Consider the following 16,056-nt stretch of genomic DNA (forward strand, 5'->3'; position numbering starts at 1 on the left):
TGTTCTGCTAATCGCTACAACCCATTGCTGGAAACATGCGCCAACTAGCCCCTCAACAAGTATTACAAAGGAGTGATTGTTTGAGATATGTCATGTGACCTTTTGATGTCACCACAACCTGCCCACCGGTTTGTGCGCAACCTAGTTCCTGTGTTGACAGCTACAGAGCATTAGAGTTCTTGTCAAGAGCAAATCGGGGTCGTTCGCAGTTTGCATCCAATCCGCCACAAGGTCGCGTGACCTATGTGGCCCACCTACATCCTAGGTTGCTTTTTCTGGGGATTTTTCGTGGTTTCTTCGCTCACGATGAACCAGCTTTTCTGCAATGCGACCTCCTTCAAGCCATCACATTAAACGTGCCGAGAAAGTAAACGATGTATGGATGTGTGTGAAGAATGCTTGTCATGCGGCCAGCACCACCGTTTGAAGTGGCAGCGGTTCGTTACTCACACCCCTGTGCAGCACCATCTAATGTGGGACTATGGTAATAATGGTTCCCTGAAGTACTGACGGAGTTTATGAAATAGGAGCCATGGGCCAGGACAGGCTCTTTATTCGACGGTGCCTAGTTTCCAACAGGAAGTTTCTCCAACATGGAGATTCTCCAACATAGAGTTTCTCCAACAGGGAGTTTCTCCAACCCGCGTGTTCTTCTAAAATATTGAAACTTAAATTATTGCCTGGGTGCAAAAGATATTTACTCGACAGACTTTTTGATGTGCCATGGAAACCTAAAACACTGTATAAATGAGATATGAAAAAGTGGGCTAGTGGCAGAACTGGGAAAAATTGCCTGCATATACAAGTTTCGGAAGCAATTTCGTCTGCTAGATCTGAGTGCGCTCCGGCTTCTTTCGCAGTCTATGCAATAAATAACCAGTTGAAGGTACCTTTCTTAATCTTACCATTCATGTTCTTAACCAAAATGTCGCCGTTCTCTAACTCACAAATAATAGTCCCAGTGAGGAGTGATTATTGGTAAAGACTTTACATAAAGCAGTAAATAAATAGAAATAGAATAGAAATGAACAGAAAAACCACAAATGCACAGTAATATATAAAGTGACCGAAGTAAATGTTGGGTCACTTCCAGCATTCTTTAAACACCAGAAATTCTCTGGACGCAACTGAAGAAGATTAGTTTTGTACGAGTAAGAATTTTTTCTAAAAGTTTATAAGGATCAAAGTTTAATCCTCTATACAGAAACGTCCTGAAAACAGTCCTTTCTGGAATGTGTTGCTTTTTAATGCAGGAATGCATTTAGCGGCTACATTTTCAACTTCCATTATTCGTTACGGTTCCGTCCACTAAGGGTGCAGGACATCCATAGGTGCCCTAGTGAGGCTCAGAGGAGTTTAAAAAGTTTACATGTAATCTCGGTGTATTACCTCCAATATTATCATGTGAAGACGCACTAACTGCGAACGTTTCTTTTTTAATTAATATCTACATTAACAACATTGCGAACGCACAAGAATGTCAGTCTGGAAGAGTTTTTAACGTGTGCGTCCCGGCTCCAAGGATTGCAACCGCAGCGCAGTAAACAGCAGTTCAAACAAGAATCGTTGTGGCGGAGCAAGACGGCGCCATTTTTCCCCGTGAGGTGGCGGAAAATTCGGTATTTCGGCACCGAAGAGGGAATGTGTACTGGATGCTCAAACATTTGTACTCAGCTAACGCGGCGCTTGTGCTTACATGACATATTTTCGTTTTGGACGTCTCACTCCTCAACTGCCAACTGTGTTGCTGAGTCGTATGTGTCGTACTTCAGTTACAACATGCCTTTACTCGCTGTCCTGCCCAACGGCACAAAGCAGACTCACTAACCGGGCCCCCGACGTAGACCCTACCGATCTGGACCAGGACTCCTATCCTCTGTTAACTTTCAAAGATATCTCCGCTTATTACCGGGACTCGCACCGTCAGTGCCCGGCTCCTCTCAAGGGACTAGGGAAAGCGGACGACAGAATACTGCTTAGACTTTTTACTAACACTCTACTGGGCCCGGCAGTGCTTAAACATTTCGACACTTCTTTCTCTGGCCTCGGCTCTTTCTGTGGGGAGGTGGCTGACACGTTCCACATGATCTGGGCATGTTAACACAATCCTTCTCTTCCGCCCCTAACCCCTTCCCCTACCCGAGAGTACTGGGAGGCGGCCCTGCTCAGCTGCCTGGACCTACCGGCCCAACAAGCCCTAGTTCTGCGAGCTCGAGTGGCTGCCCATACTAATGGGGTCCCTGAATAAGGGACTCCACCTAGTACTGTAAGGGGAGCGGCCGACTAGGGATTGCTCCCCACGCAACCTGTCTGCAATATTCAAATAAATGCTTTCACCACCACCACAAAGCAGACGCATGATTAAAGGTAAGTTTCCTCAGAAACTGTACTTTGCTTATAGCTTCAGAACATGGGGCCGCTCACCAGCATTCCTACAATGCAATAATCTAGGCGTAGCTCGGAGCAGGCCACTTATTATTTAGAAATGCTAGCATTTACGCGAGAAAGTTTCCTCGGGGGATGAAACAAAACTTTGCAGATAATTACTGCAAACAGGTACAGACTTCATGACTACATGACTGCAAAAGTCACGTTTCGCATCTATTGCGATATACAACGCTTTCCAAGATAATTTTGGTGTTTCTCGAAACCTAAGGCTCACTTATCTGCTTTTACCCATTTTCCCGTCCTCGAAAAGAATTGCATGACAAACAATAAGGGTGACGATACATCGACGGCTAAGCCTGTGTTTTCCAAACCAAACACATACATCAGGGCTTGTAGATAACTATGTGGATGTCCAGGCCTCGTCAAGCCCTGTTCGTTTCTTCGCACGGTCGCTGTTCGAAAAAAAACAGATCAGGCGCGCAAAAACGGGGCACGTCGGCGCAGCGATTCCACTCACCGATGCTTCTGACGCGGAGGCCCCACAAGAAGAGCTCCCTCGACGCTTCTCCGTTGACGCTGATGGAGCCGGTACAGAAGACACTCTGCACGTAGCTGTCCACCGCGTCCAGAAGCCTGGTGGATGATATCCGTGCATCACACAATGCGTCATTCATAGCCGAATTCGTGCTTTCAAAACTGAAACAATAATTGAAGCCCTGCCTACCGTGTTGAATGGTTTAGCTGGGCGACTCGTCCTCACTTAGATCCGAGCGAGAAAATGCCAGTGAAAAAAATACAACAATGCTAAGTCGGCAGGAATCGCACATTGAGGCTAAAAACTGAACACAGAATTGCTCTTAAGCCGAAAATTTTGATTGACTAGTTTTGTGTTCTAACACGAGGGAACGCAGCGGTGAAGTAGTTGGGGGGGGGGGGGGGGGGGCTGGCGGGGGAGCTTCCTCTTTCTACGTGACCAGACAGACTGCGTGCGAGATTTTAATGATATGCGGTTCTGTAGGTTAGCTTTTTCTACTCATGTGATAGCTGAAGTGATGCAGCGTCTACGACGGTGGCAGAGGAGAGCCGCAAAGTTGTTGCTTATGTTGTAACTGCCTCATCTCGGTGGACACAACTGTGCCTTAAGGGAAGAGACAAACTTCTGGGAAGGCATTACAACTCAAGATTCGAATGACCTCAATTCGAATCTCTGTCATAAGCTAGCCGGGGCCACATGACTAGCACACATCAGCTATATGCAACAAAAAATCGTGTGCCACAACCCGAAACTCTGTACGAGAAACGCTTGCTCACAATTCTGGTACGAATGAAACCTGGAATGAAATGAAGACTGGCGCCACATTTAACGCAGCCAATATGGTATATATATATATATATATATATATATATATATATATATATATATATATATATATATATATATATAAGGAAAATAACCGTCACCGGAAACCCAGGTGCATAGGAGAATTATTTCTATTTTTGTAATTTCAAGTGCCAATCAATTGCCTTTAAAGAAAATTACTTATAAAGTAGCAGAAAAAACAACCATGCCACCGGTGGGATCCGAACCCACGACCTCCGAATATCGCGTCCGGTGCTCTTACCAACTGAGCTACGGCGACGGCCGTCCAATCTGCTGCTTTCGTGGGTATTTATGTTTACTGGGTGTAAGCGAACTTTGAGAGTGTTCACCAGCGCCACCCTCGACCATAGCGGTGGACGTAGCACGTCCTGTAATACCGCCAGTGTGACGTAGAACGTCATCTAACGGCAAGGGCGGAACTGTGCGAGAGCCCTCTTATGCTACCTATGGCAACAAGACTGCCAGAACCGAGACCCCCGTTAAGCTATTAGCAGACAAGGTAAAGGAAATGAGGGGCTCGTTTGACAAACATATTAAGGAAGCCAACAGTCACCGAAACCAAGGTGCATAGGGGAATGTTTGTAATTTTTTTTAAATTTGTAGTGGCAATCATTCGGTTTATTTTATTTATTTTCTTTTAAAGAAAATTACTTATAAAGCAGCAGAAAAACAACCATGCCGCGGGTGGGATCCGAACCCACGACCTCCGAATATCGCGTCCGGTGCTCTTACCAACTGAGCTACGGCTACGGCTGTCCAATCTGCTGATTTCGTGGGTATTTATGTTTACTGGGTGTAAGCGAACCTTGAGAGTGTTCACCAGCGCCACCCTCGACCATAGCGGTGGACGTAGCACGTCCTGTCATACCGCGAGTGTGACGTAGAAGGTCATCTAACGGCGAGGGCGGAAACTATGCGAGAGCCCTCTTATGCTACCTATGGCAACAAGACTGCCAGAACCGAGACCCCCGTTAAGCTATTAGCAGACAAGGTAAAGGAAATGAGGGGCTCGTTTGACAAAAATATTAAGGAAGCGAACAGTCACCGAAACCAAGGTGCGTAGGGGAATGTTTTTAATTTTTTTAATTTGTAGTGCCAATCAATCGGTTTTTTTTAAAGAAAATTACTTATAAGGCAGCAGAAAAAACAACCATGCCGCCGGTGGGATCCGAACCCACGACCTCAGAATATCGCGTCCGGTGCACTTACAAACTGAGCTACGGCGACGGCTGTCCAATCTGCTGCTTTAGTGGGTATTTATGTTTACTTGGTGTAAGCGAACCTTGAGAGTGTTCACCAGCGCCACCCTCGACCATAGCTGTGGACGTAGCACGTCCAGTAATACCGCGAGTGTGACGTAGAACGTCATCTAACGGCGAGGGCGGAAACTGTGCGAGAGCCCTCTTATGCTACCTATGGCAACAAGACTGCCAGAACCGAGACCCCCGTTAAGCTATTAGCAGACAAGATAAAGGAAATGAGGGGCTCGTTTGACAAACATATTAACGAAGCCAACAGTCACCGAAACCAAGGTGCATAGGGGAATGTTTTTTAATTTTTTTTTTAATTTGTAGTGCCAATCAATCGGTTTTTTTAAAGAAAACTACTTCTAAAGCAGCAGAAAAAACAACCATGCCGCCGGTGGGATCTGAACCCACGAATTCCGAATATCGCGTCCGGTGCTCTTACCAACTGAGATACGGCGACGGCTGTCGAATCTGCTGCTTTCGTGGGTATTTATGTTTACTGGGTGTAAGCGAACCTTGAGAGTGTGCACCAGCGCCACCCTCGACCATAGCGGTGGACGTAGCACGTCCTGTAATACCGTGAGTATGACGTAGAACCTCATCTAACGGCGAGGACGGAAACTGTGCGAGAGCCCTCTTATGCTACCTATGGCAACAAGACTGCCGGAACCGAGACCCCCGTTAAGCTATTAGCAGACAAGGTAAAGGAAATTAGGGGCTCGTTTTACAAACATATTAAGGAAGCCAACAGTCACCGAAAGCAAGGTGCATAGGGGAAAGTTTATTATTCTCATCATTATTATTTTTCAATTTGTGGTACTGAACGATGGGAGAATAATAGAAGTATTATTCTCCTTCAGAGGCACGTACCCACATCGGCAAAACTGAATACGGCGTCCCACGTGGGTAGGGCCGCCGCTATTGGATAAAGTCAAGAGCCTCCACCAGACGATTCGCGTCTACGATCCGACCGACGACGGCCTCACCCGATGACCTCAACGACAACGACGTTCTGCGACCGACTGGTATCTGCCGAAATCTCAGTAATCACTGATAATCGCGATGTGACCGCACTTGTGGATACCTGCGCTGATTTTTCTGTAATAAGCAGTCGGTTAGCCACGGCCCTCAGAAAGGTTCTGACCCCTTGGTGTGGACCACAGATCCGCACCGCCGGCGGTCATGTGGTTACGCCAATTGGCGTCTGCACGTCACGAATCCAGATCCGCGGTGCTACACTCCCTGGTTGCTTTGCTGTGCTGCCCGAGTGCTCCAAAGACCGGATACTTGGTTTGGATTTCCTTCGGGAGTACGGTGCTGTCATCAACCTTCAGGAGCTTGTCGTGTCATTTTCCACTCAACCCCCTGTTAACGGCGATCCTGAGCCACGCGGGACTACGTTACGCTTCTTTGACGACCACGTATTCATCCCGTCGAGAGCTAGCATGTTTGTTACCGTAGATTGCGATAACATCACTGGAACTCGTGGCATCGCTGAAACCAACATGTCGCTGGTCCTTGGTCGGCAAGTCTGTGTTGCTCGCGGATTGTTGAGCTGAACAATGGCCGAATCAAGCTCTTGGTAACCAATTTTTGCAGTGAACCTCAGTGTTTGCCCGGCAGAACAGTTATTGCGTATTTCGAAGAAGTCGGTGACTTCGCGGGACAGCACGCTTTGTCCGAAGCCTAGGCATCAGTGGAGGCACCGAACACTCCCATAAAAACTGACGTGAACCCTAACCTCCCGTCTAATCAGAAACGCTGCCTCGAAAGCGTTATCCAGTCTTTATGTGACTGCTTTGCCCCGTCCTCTAGAGTTAGGCAGACACCGCTCACAAAGCACCGAATTATAGTCGACGCCAACCAGCGGCCGTTATGTCAGCCACCTTACCGGATCTCTTCAAAGGAGCGTGATGCTATTCGCCGTCAAGTTCAAGAAATGCTCCAGGACGACGTGATACAGCCGTCGACGAGCCCGTGGGCGTCGCCTGTTGTTCTAGTAGCAAAGGAAGATGGAACCCTACGGTTCTGCGTTGATTACCGACGTTTAAACAAAGTCACAAAAAATGATGTTTATTCTCTGCCGCGCATTGATGACTGCCTGGAACGGCTGCGCCACGCCAAGTACTTCTCATCGCTAGATTTACGCAGTGGCTATTGGCAAATCGAGGTGGACGAACGCGACCGGGAAAAGAGCCTTTATTACACCGGGCGGTCTGTACGAATGCCGGGTGCTCCCTTTCGGCCTGTGCTCGGCTCGTGCAACCTTCCAGCGCATGATGGACACCGCTCTTGCCGATTTGAAATGGCAGTCCTGTCTCGTGTACTGGGATGACGTTGTCATCTTCTCTGATACATTCGAAGAGCACCTGAGACGCCTGCGCGCTGTGTTCGAAGCAATTCAATCGGGCAGTCGTTCCCTAAAGCCCGAAAAGTGTCACTTCGCTTTCGAAGAGTTGAAGTTTCTGGGCCACATCGTGAGTGCTAAAGGGGTTAGCCCCGACCCCGATAAGACAGCCGCCGTGGCTGCTTTTCCTATGCCCACCGAAAAGCGAAGCGTGCGCCGCTTTCTGGGTCTCTGCGCCTATTATCGGCGTTTTGTGCAGAACTCCCAGATAGCTGAACCCCTTACCCGCCTCACGAAAGATTCCGAACCGTTTTTCTGGGGCCTGGAGCAACAGAAGGCCTTTGAAGACCTCCGAACTCGTCTCTAAAGTACGCCCATCCTGAGACACTTCGACGAGTCGGCCGCCGCTGAACTGCACACAGACGCCAGCAACATCGGCCTCGGTGCGGCCCTTGTGCAGTGGCAGGATGGTCTCGAACGCGGAATCGCATACGCGAGCCGCACCTTGTCACGATCTGAGGCAAACTATTCAACCACCGAAAAAGAATGCCTGGCCGTTGTGTGGGCAGTGACCAAATTCCGCCCGTACTTATATGGCCCCCCTATCAGGGTCGTCAGCGACCACCACTCGCTCTGTTGGCTGGCGAACCTCAAAGATCCCTCGAGACGGCTTGCACGCTGGAGCCTTCGACTTCAGGAATTCGATGTCACCATCGTCTATAAGTCTGGTAGGAAGCACAGTGATGCCGACTGTTTGTCTCGCGCTCCTATCGAGGACCCCCGAGCTGTCTCCGATGACGATTCATTTTTTCCTGGCGCCATCTCCACGTCCGTTCTGATTCAACACCAAAGAGACGACCGTGAGCTACGGCCCTTCATTGAGTATCTCGAAGGAAGCGCTCAGTCTCCCCGACGAATCTTCTCACGCGGACTGTCGTCGTTCTGTTTACGCGATGGCATCCTGTATAAGAAAAATTACAGCCAGACAGAAGCTGTGTATCTTCTCGTCGTGCCTACGGCTCTTCGCTACGAAGTCCTGCAGGCGTGCCACGATGACCCATCTTCTGGTCACCTAGGTTTTTGCCGAACTTTGGCACGAATACGGCAAAAGTACTGCTGTGCCAGGGTTGCCGCAGTTGTGTAGCATGACGTAAGAACTTGCCGCCAGTGCCAGCGTCGCAAGACGCCGCCGACTAAGCCAGCCGGCCTGCTGCTGCCTATTGATCCGCCTCAGGTCCCCTTCCATCAAGTCGGCATGGACTTACTCGGCCCATTTCCGGTGTCCTCACTGGGTAACCGCTACATTGTGGTCGCCACCGACTGCCTCAGCCGATACTGTGAAACTAAATCTCTTCCCCGTGGTACCGCTGACGAAATTGCGAACTTTTTTTTCCAAAACGTTGTTTTTCGTCACGGTGCACCCACCATCGTTTTAACTGACAGGGGAACAGCGTGCACCTCGGCCCTACGCAGGAGGTTATGCGCCTGAGAGGCACCAGTCACCGCAAGACAACCGCTTACCACCCTCAAACCAACGGCCTCACCGAACGGTTCAACAAGACGATCGCCTACATGATTTCCATGTATGTCGATGCGGACCACCGCAACTGGGACGCCATACTCCTTTACGTCACATTTGCCTATAATTCTGCAGTCCAGGAAACGACATGCTTCACTCCTTTTCGTTTAGTACATGGTCGCGAAGCCACAACTATTCTGGGTGCAGTGCTGCTTCCAGCTAGCACTACCTGCTCTGTTATGGGTGCTGCCCAATTCGTTAGTTACGCTGAGGCCCCCCGCCAACTACTATAGAGCGCATCCGGCACCAGCAAGTTCTCGACGCTCGGGGCTATAACCTCCGCCACCGAAATGTGCGTTACCAGCCCGGCGAACAAGTTTGTGTGTGGAGCCCAATCCGCATGCGTGGGCGCTCCGAAAAGCTTCTACGGCGATATTTTGGCCCCTACGAGGTGTTCCGCCAAGTCAGTGAGGTGAACTATGAAGTTCTACCCCAGGGAACAGTTCGCTCCTATAGACGGCCGACCCCCGAAGTCGTCCATGTCGCACGGATGAAGCCGTACCACGCCCGCTAGCTCTTCAGGCGTGTCTACAGCAGCCGCCGGAACATTCGCCGTCCTTTGCCTTCCTGCTTCTCATTGTTGCGGCAACGAGTCGTTGCCCTTCAGAGAGGGGGAGTAATGCCACAGCACCAATGAATCCAGTGGCGCCATACTGCGGCCGAACTGTTTAAGATAGGACTTGCCGCGCCTTGCGCACTCTAGGGGCTAGGGGTTTTTATCTTCTTCCGCGCTCGAGCTCCCCGTTGCTTTGCACGCCCAGCGCGTTTAATTAAACCTGGTTTGAGTGCTTCGACCGTTTATCAGTGACAATATGAAGAAAAAGCACGAACAGAATAGCACTTAACATCGGTGGATATCAGTGTGTTTGATCTGGTATGGTGCTCAATTTCCCCGTGATTTCGTTCAAACCAGAAGATACTGATTAAACTTATAGATCTGGAAAGACTAATTTCTCGGTCATGATTAGATTTAAATGCAGATTCCAAAGTAGTAGCTGTGATGTGATCAAATGAATGACCTGGGAGCTGAACATGTCTTGATAAGGGCAGGTTTGGGAGGGATTTAACATGGGCTCTGTGGTTTTTGGAGCGTAATCAAAAGGGGGTTTCTGTCTGGCCTACCTACTGAAGGTTACATATGGCACACTGGATTATGTAAATGACGTTCGCACTATCGCAGGTAAAGTCACCCTGAATTTTTAAATGAAAGTTAGAACCCGTACTGCTAACGCTAAGAGACGTAGTCATATGCGGACAAACTTTAGAGCGGCTCTTCTTGCAAGGGTGGCAGCCAGTGGGTTGCGGAGCTCTAGTTTTTGAAGAAGTTAGTATGTCCCGTAGATTTCTCGATCTTCTATAAACAGCCCTTGGTGGCTCTACGAATATTTCCTTCAGGCGAACAATTTGCATGAGAATATTAGAGTGTTTGTTAAGATTGCCGGAACTTTTGGTGCGGATGCAGAATGAGTGAGGACAAGGTTGGTATTCGAGTAGGAAGTATCTGGTTTTCTTTAGCGAGTAGAATCCTTCGGGATTGTGTATCTGCGCGCTCTATGGCACCATCGATCAGCTGAGGGAGGTAATTTTGTTTAATGAGCGCGATGCGAAGTGTGGCGCAGTTGCTTTTAAAGTCAGATTGTTTCGAGCAGGTACGTTTGGACTGAATGTTTGACTGTAGGGGATGCTGGTTTTGACATGTTTGACATCGCTACTATCACAGTGCAAATATTGCTGGCGGTCAGTAGGTTTTCGGTACACCGTTGTAGTCATTCTGCCTTCGTGAAGCGAAACGGTGACGTCCAGAAAATTCACTTTACATCTGGAGTACATATGGGAAAATCATATAGAATGATGCAGGTTGTTGAAATCGGCTATAAATGAAAGGAGCTTGTCTTCGCCATGGGGCCCAATAAGAAATATGTCCTCAATGTAACGCCTATAGTAAAATGGTACTAATGACCGGCTTTTTAAAAATTCGGTTTCCAACGAACCCATAAATATGTTTGCATAATTAGTGCCAATGCGCGTGCACATAGAAGTGCCTTATAATTTGAACATAATGGTTTGCCTATAACTCAAAGTTAAGTTCTAATATCAGTTTAAGTAAGGTGGCCAGTGTATCACCGTCCACTATCTTTTCAATGCGAGCTTCACTGTAGACGGCCACGACTGCCCGGATACCATCTCCATGCGGATTGTTTGTATAGAGTTAAGTGACGTCGAGGTCACTGTGGAAGAATAGACTAGGTGTCCGAACGAGGCTGCCGCGCCGGCGATTTTTTTGGTCGTAGTTTACGTCTCTCTTGGCAGATGGCGCGAATTATTGGGGGCTCAACCACAGCCTCTGGCCTCGGCGCGCGGGGCTCCTCAAACATTCGCGTGCGTTAAAAAATCGCTTGTAAATTATTTCATATATGCCTGTGTGCCAGTCTGAGGTTCTGGCGAGCCTTTGGGAAGCAAAGTTAGGTATATCCTTTTAAATATCTAAGCTTAGTAGCCCTATCCAGACCTAAATGTGCTTCGCAACTAGTGATCCACCGTAGAGACTGCGTGTTTACTATTGCTCAGCTTTGTTACGAATGCAGAACAATCCGGTTATTGCGAATGCAAAATGCCTGGGAAGCGGTTTCTAACTGCAAGCGATTTGGATGTCAAGGCTGTCGCTAGCCGCGCATGTCAGATTAACGGGCTCCTGCTAAATAAGGGAAGGCGATCGTTGTTTCGTACACATTTTTTCCTCTCGCATTATTCGTCAGAAGCCTGAAGGTATTTTGGTTTGCAGCTTCATATTAACGCAAAAATTACGACTCTGTGCGAGCTCCGTGCCGCTTTTATTTATAATACCTGCGTCGCCGATGCTGCGTGTTCACTGCGAGCGCACACACACGCCACGTAACATTTGCAGGCCGTGCCTTTGAAGTTTCCCGCAACACTGCCGGGAATACAGAAAAGGAACGTTTATTACTTCACACGTCATAAGCATGGTCGCACATGAGGAAACAGTTCTACAAGCTCTCAAAGATGTTCATCCTAGACAAGCTTAGAAAGCTTCCTGCGATGCTGCATTTTTGTCTTGTAGTCTATCTTTCTTCGTTTGCAGACCTGCGTCATCCTCATAGCTATATAATAGTGCAACATATTTGCCATAATGTATTCTTTGTGGTCCCTGCATGGGAACGAGAAGGTATGCTTTTCCAGCATAGCCTCTACTGTAAGCTCATATGCATTCCTGAGTGTGGCATGTTGCTGAAACTCTTTTTCAGCTACCTGCAGCAAAGAAAAAATGCGAATCTTTGGATGTAGGAGGCCACCTCTCGTTTTAAAATTCAAGAGTATGCTTTCAGGCTGAGCATGAATCTCATTCTCTTCTATGGGGCTCTGTCGGCACACTGAGCAAGTTTAATACTTAAGAATTTTTCTGCACATAAAACCAGCCAAGAAATAGACAATGCAGTCAACTGCCTCTGGCTCTGAGTAGATCTCGTGAAAAGCCTCATCACACTCAACCTCAGCGGCAACCAAACCATCCATTTTGCATTTCAACTGCTGAAGACGAGTCTCTTGATTTTCGTCTGCCTGAAATGCAAACTTGAGATCAGCCAATGTGAGCACATGTGCTTCTCGAGCTTGCTCTACCTGGCAGTTTCCGAACTTTGGCGGTTTAATCAAAGTGTACACTGAAAGCATATTGTACAACTGAAGAAAAGTGGGCAAGGAGGGATGGTCAATCTGACCTCCTGCTTGACGGATGGTCCCAAAAAAATGCTCCAGTACATCTTGGTTAAATTTGCCAGTCAAGACATACTTAAAGCCACAGTGTTTCAGCAAATACCTTGTTGGCTCTAAAGCTGAAAGAATTAACTGGGACACGCAGGCCTGCCGCAGTCTGATCGGTTAAAAAATATGCACGGGATATCCTCCCAGCCCCCACTTCTCCCTCCCACTTGTTCAACCAGTAAAAGAAAGAGGCAAGAACTCTCAAGTCCTTTCTTCCTGCAGTGATTCCTTCTTTAGGATAATTCCGGTTAAGAGCATCGAACAGATCATTAATTTTCAAAGTGAATTCCACAGTTGCTTTAACATTCTCCAGTCCAATTGTCTTTCTGTGCGAGTAAAACTCCAACTCACTAGCCACACTTCAACTGAACAGCTGGGTAGCAAGCTTTACTCGCATTTTCTCAGTGTTTCATGGATGGAGATGAGCATATGTAAGCTTGTGGCAAACACGCAAGTGCCCAGGCTGCTTTTTGTCCTCAACAAACAGCTTATCATAGTGCGCCCACTGGACACGACCACCATGAAAGTTCAAAACCTTTTGAGCATGCAAACGGTTCCGCACACACTTCATAAGGTGCGGAGCATCTGAAAAAACAAAAATGCTGCGCTTGTCATCAACAGGGTGTGTGAAGGAGCTTTTGGTGCAGTTTAGGCTGCCACTTACTCCAAACTCTTTCCATATATATCGGTTGGTGGCTGCTCCGTCACACACCACTGCATCAACTAAAGCGCCAGCCTCCTCCAGCATAAAAACAGCTTTCAAAACAAGCTGTGCAAGCATTGTTCTTTTTGTCGGTCCTTTGCTGGCAAACACCGCAATGGGCTGAGAATACTGGTCTCCGAATGCACGGAATGCAAACACGAGTCCGTGGTCAGCGAGGTCATCACTGGTCCCTGCACCATCACCAAAGTCACTGAACCCTACATAGGTCATTGATTTCGAATGCACACGCATTTCCTCTCTCACACATATTTCATCAAATACCAAGATACAGTGACGCTGATATTCGTCTTTTGTAGCCATCTTTCTTTTAAATGCAGCAAAAAATCTGCTATTAAAGCAGCAATTCACCCTGGTCATGCTAAGATATTTCCGCACTGTTACACATGAAATAGGGAGCACATTGTTTTCACGTAAGAATGTGTACGCTGATTTGCTTCGTATATGTAACAAGAGGAACATCAGGAGCCAATCTTCAGTGTAGAGACGATTTTTCTTGTTGGCGAGCCTTGCTGCAGCTAAGCATTCCTTGATTGTAGTTAGCTGCACACTTGGAAGCTCAAGCTTGCAAAGCTTGGTCTCCAGCTCTTCCTCAGAAATGTTTGCAAACATTCACGGGCTCCCTTAAGCTGCAACGAAAGATCCTTAAAGCGGTGAAGAAGGCGGTTTTTCGATCTCGTCAGGGCATAATTTGCCCGCCGCAGTGCAGCAAGTCTTTCACTGCTTTGCTGGGAACGCAAAAAGTGAATACCACCTGGATTTGAGCTGCTCTTTTTCTTCAGTGCCCGTGTTTGGTGGATCCGCAAAGTGTCTGACAGACTGAGACATTTTTGGCAAACTGACACCTCGCCACTCAGGAAGAATTCACACTCCTTGTGGCGCCACTTGCTGCTAATGTCGATGAAGGCACTCTTTGGTTCTGCTTGGGGGTATTCAGCAGTGCTTGGTCCACCAGCGCAAAGTTTGATATTTTGCACGCACTGTAGAAAGGATTTCACGTCCCCAACTGTTGCCAAACTGTTTGAATGTTGGAGCTTTTCAATGGAAAGAGACTTCCCCATTAGCACTGTGCGGACCTCCATGGTCTCGTAAATTTCAACAAGCTGTGGAGCGGCGAACAAACCACCGGCGCCAATACTCTCTAGAGGACATGCTTCCGATCTGCTTCGCACAGAAACCGCAAGTGCTGACTTGGAAGAGCGGTTTTGAGGGGTCCTAGTTCGCGTCAACTCTAGGAAGACGATGCTCTTTGCCTCACCCATTTCAATACGATGATATCCATACGATTTGGAGGGCAGGCATACGAGTGACGGGTCGTCGAACAACATATCAAAAGATAAAGGTGCCACTGCCGCACAAGGCCCGGCTTCCTCTTGAACTTCGGTTGCGTTCGTGCAGCCATCACCGCGCACTGGTACTCATGGCATGCAAAGATCCTGCACCTCGTCGGAATTGTCGCAACTGGAGCTGACACACGATGGGCTGTTTTTCTTTTTCGATGGGGCGAGAAGCTGTCTCTCGGCTGGCCGCTTCCTGCTTTTCAGCGTTTTAGACAGATAAGCAGGGCAATCGGGAAACCTCGTGGGCACGGCGTCCTTTGCTAATAAAGCTCGACGAGGCGGGCTTACCAGGACGTGTCCATTGTGCTCTACCGTCCAAGTCTTTGAAACAAGGTGAGGCTCGAAATGCCGCTCACACACGTAGTCTGTCGCCTGCAGTAGAAGATCCTTTCTTGGGATGGCGCGTCGCCACACGTGTAGTCGCTCTTCATCCTTTGGCGCTGAGAAGAGAGAGAACTTGTCGCGGCAGGACTTGTATCCCGTAGAGCAGCGGGGAACAAGACAGCTTTTGCCCATCACCACAGTGCACACGAGTGCATGACAGAAAGTGTAATGGGGGAAAAAAACACGTGGCGCAAAAGTGCAGCGATCACTGCTTCTCCCCCAACTGCGGCTGCCCGCGCGCTTGTGCTGCCTGCTGACCCTCTAACCTGCCAGCGCCATCTCAAGGCACTCCCTGAAAACACGACCCGGTGGTCGTCAACATCGCTCGCTGGAGAGGCGCCGCCGTTCAGGCACCTAGTCTATTCTTCCACCGTGGTCGAGGTTGACAAGCAAAGAACCCTGAGGAATGACAAGATCAACGATATCAGACAAGGAGTTAGTAGTGTCCTTTATGTAGGACTGAAATGTGGGCTGAATTATATTAATTAGCGCATCGACGTAATGGCATAAATTTTCCGTAACAGTGCCGACACCAGAAACGATGGGTCGACCCGGAATGTTTATTTTAAGGATTTTTGGTAACAAGTAGAATCTACCAGCAACCGGGCTAAGCGGAGTGATTGAGCGAAAAACGTTTTCTCTAATTTGGTTATCATTTTAAAGGTCTAGCAATGTATTCTTGAGAACTTCTTTGTACTGATTTGTGGGGTCATCGTCTAGAAGTATTACCCGCCGCGGTGGCTCAGTGGTTACGGCGCTCGACTACCGATCCGGAGTTCCCGGGTTCGAACCCGACCGCGGCGGCTGCGTTTTTATGGAGGAAAAACGTTAAGGCGCCCTTGTTCTGTGCGATGTCAGTGCACGTTAAAGATCCCCAGGTGGTCGAAATTAT

The 16,056-nt window shown here is 48.3% G+C and overlaps 1 protein-coding gene across 4 annotated transcripts in view; it reads right to left on the bottom strand.

Moving 5' to 3' along the window:
• The window catches only part of LOC144122121 (rifampicin phosphotransferase-like), a 798,972-nt gene that overhangs the window by 704,944 nt on the left and 77,972 nt on the right, over nt 1-16,056 (bottom strand). For all 4 annotated transcript variants that reach the window (XM_077655660.1, XM_077655659.1, XM_077655661.1 and 1 more), the window contains exon 6: nt 2,906-3,021. In XM_077655660.1, the coding sequence (XP_077511786.1) occupies nt 2,906-3,021 (116 nt within the window). The remainder of the gene's footprint in view (nt 1-2,905; nt 3,022-16,056) is intronic.

This window comes from Amblyomma americanum, chromosome 2, assembly GCF_052857255.1.
Source record: "Amblyomma americanum isolate KBUSLIRL-KWMA chromosome 2, ASM5285725v1, whole genome shotgun sequence".
Taxonomy (NCBI): domain Eukaryota; kingdom Metazoa; phylum Arthropoda; class Arachnida; order Ixodida; family Ixodidae; genus Amblyomma; species Amblyomma americanum.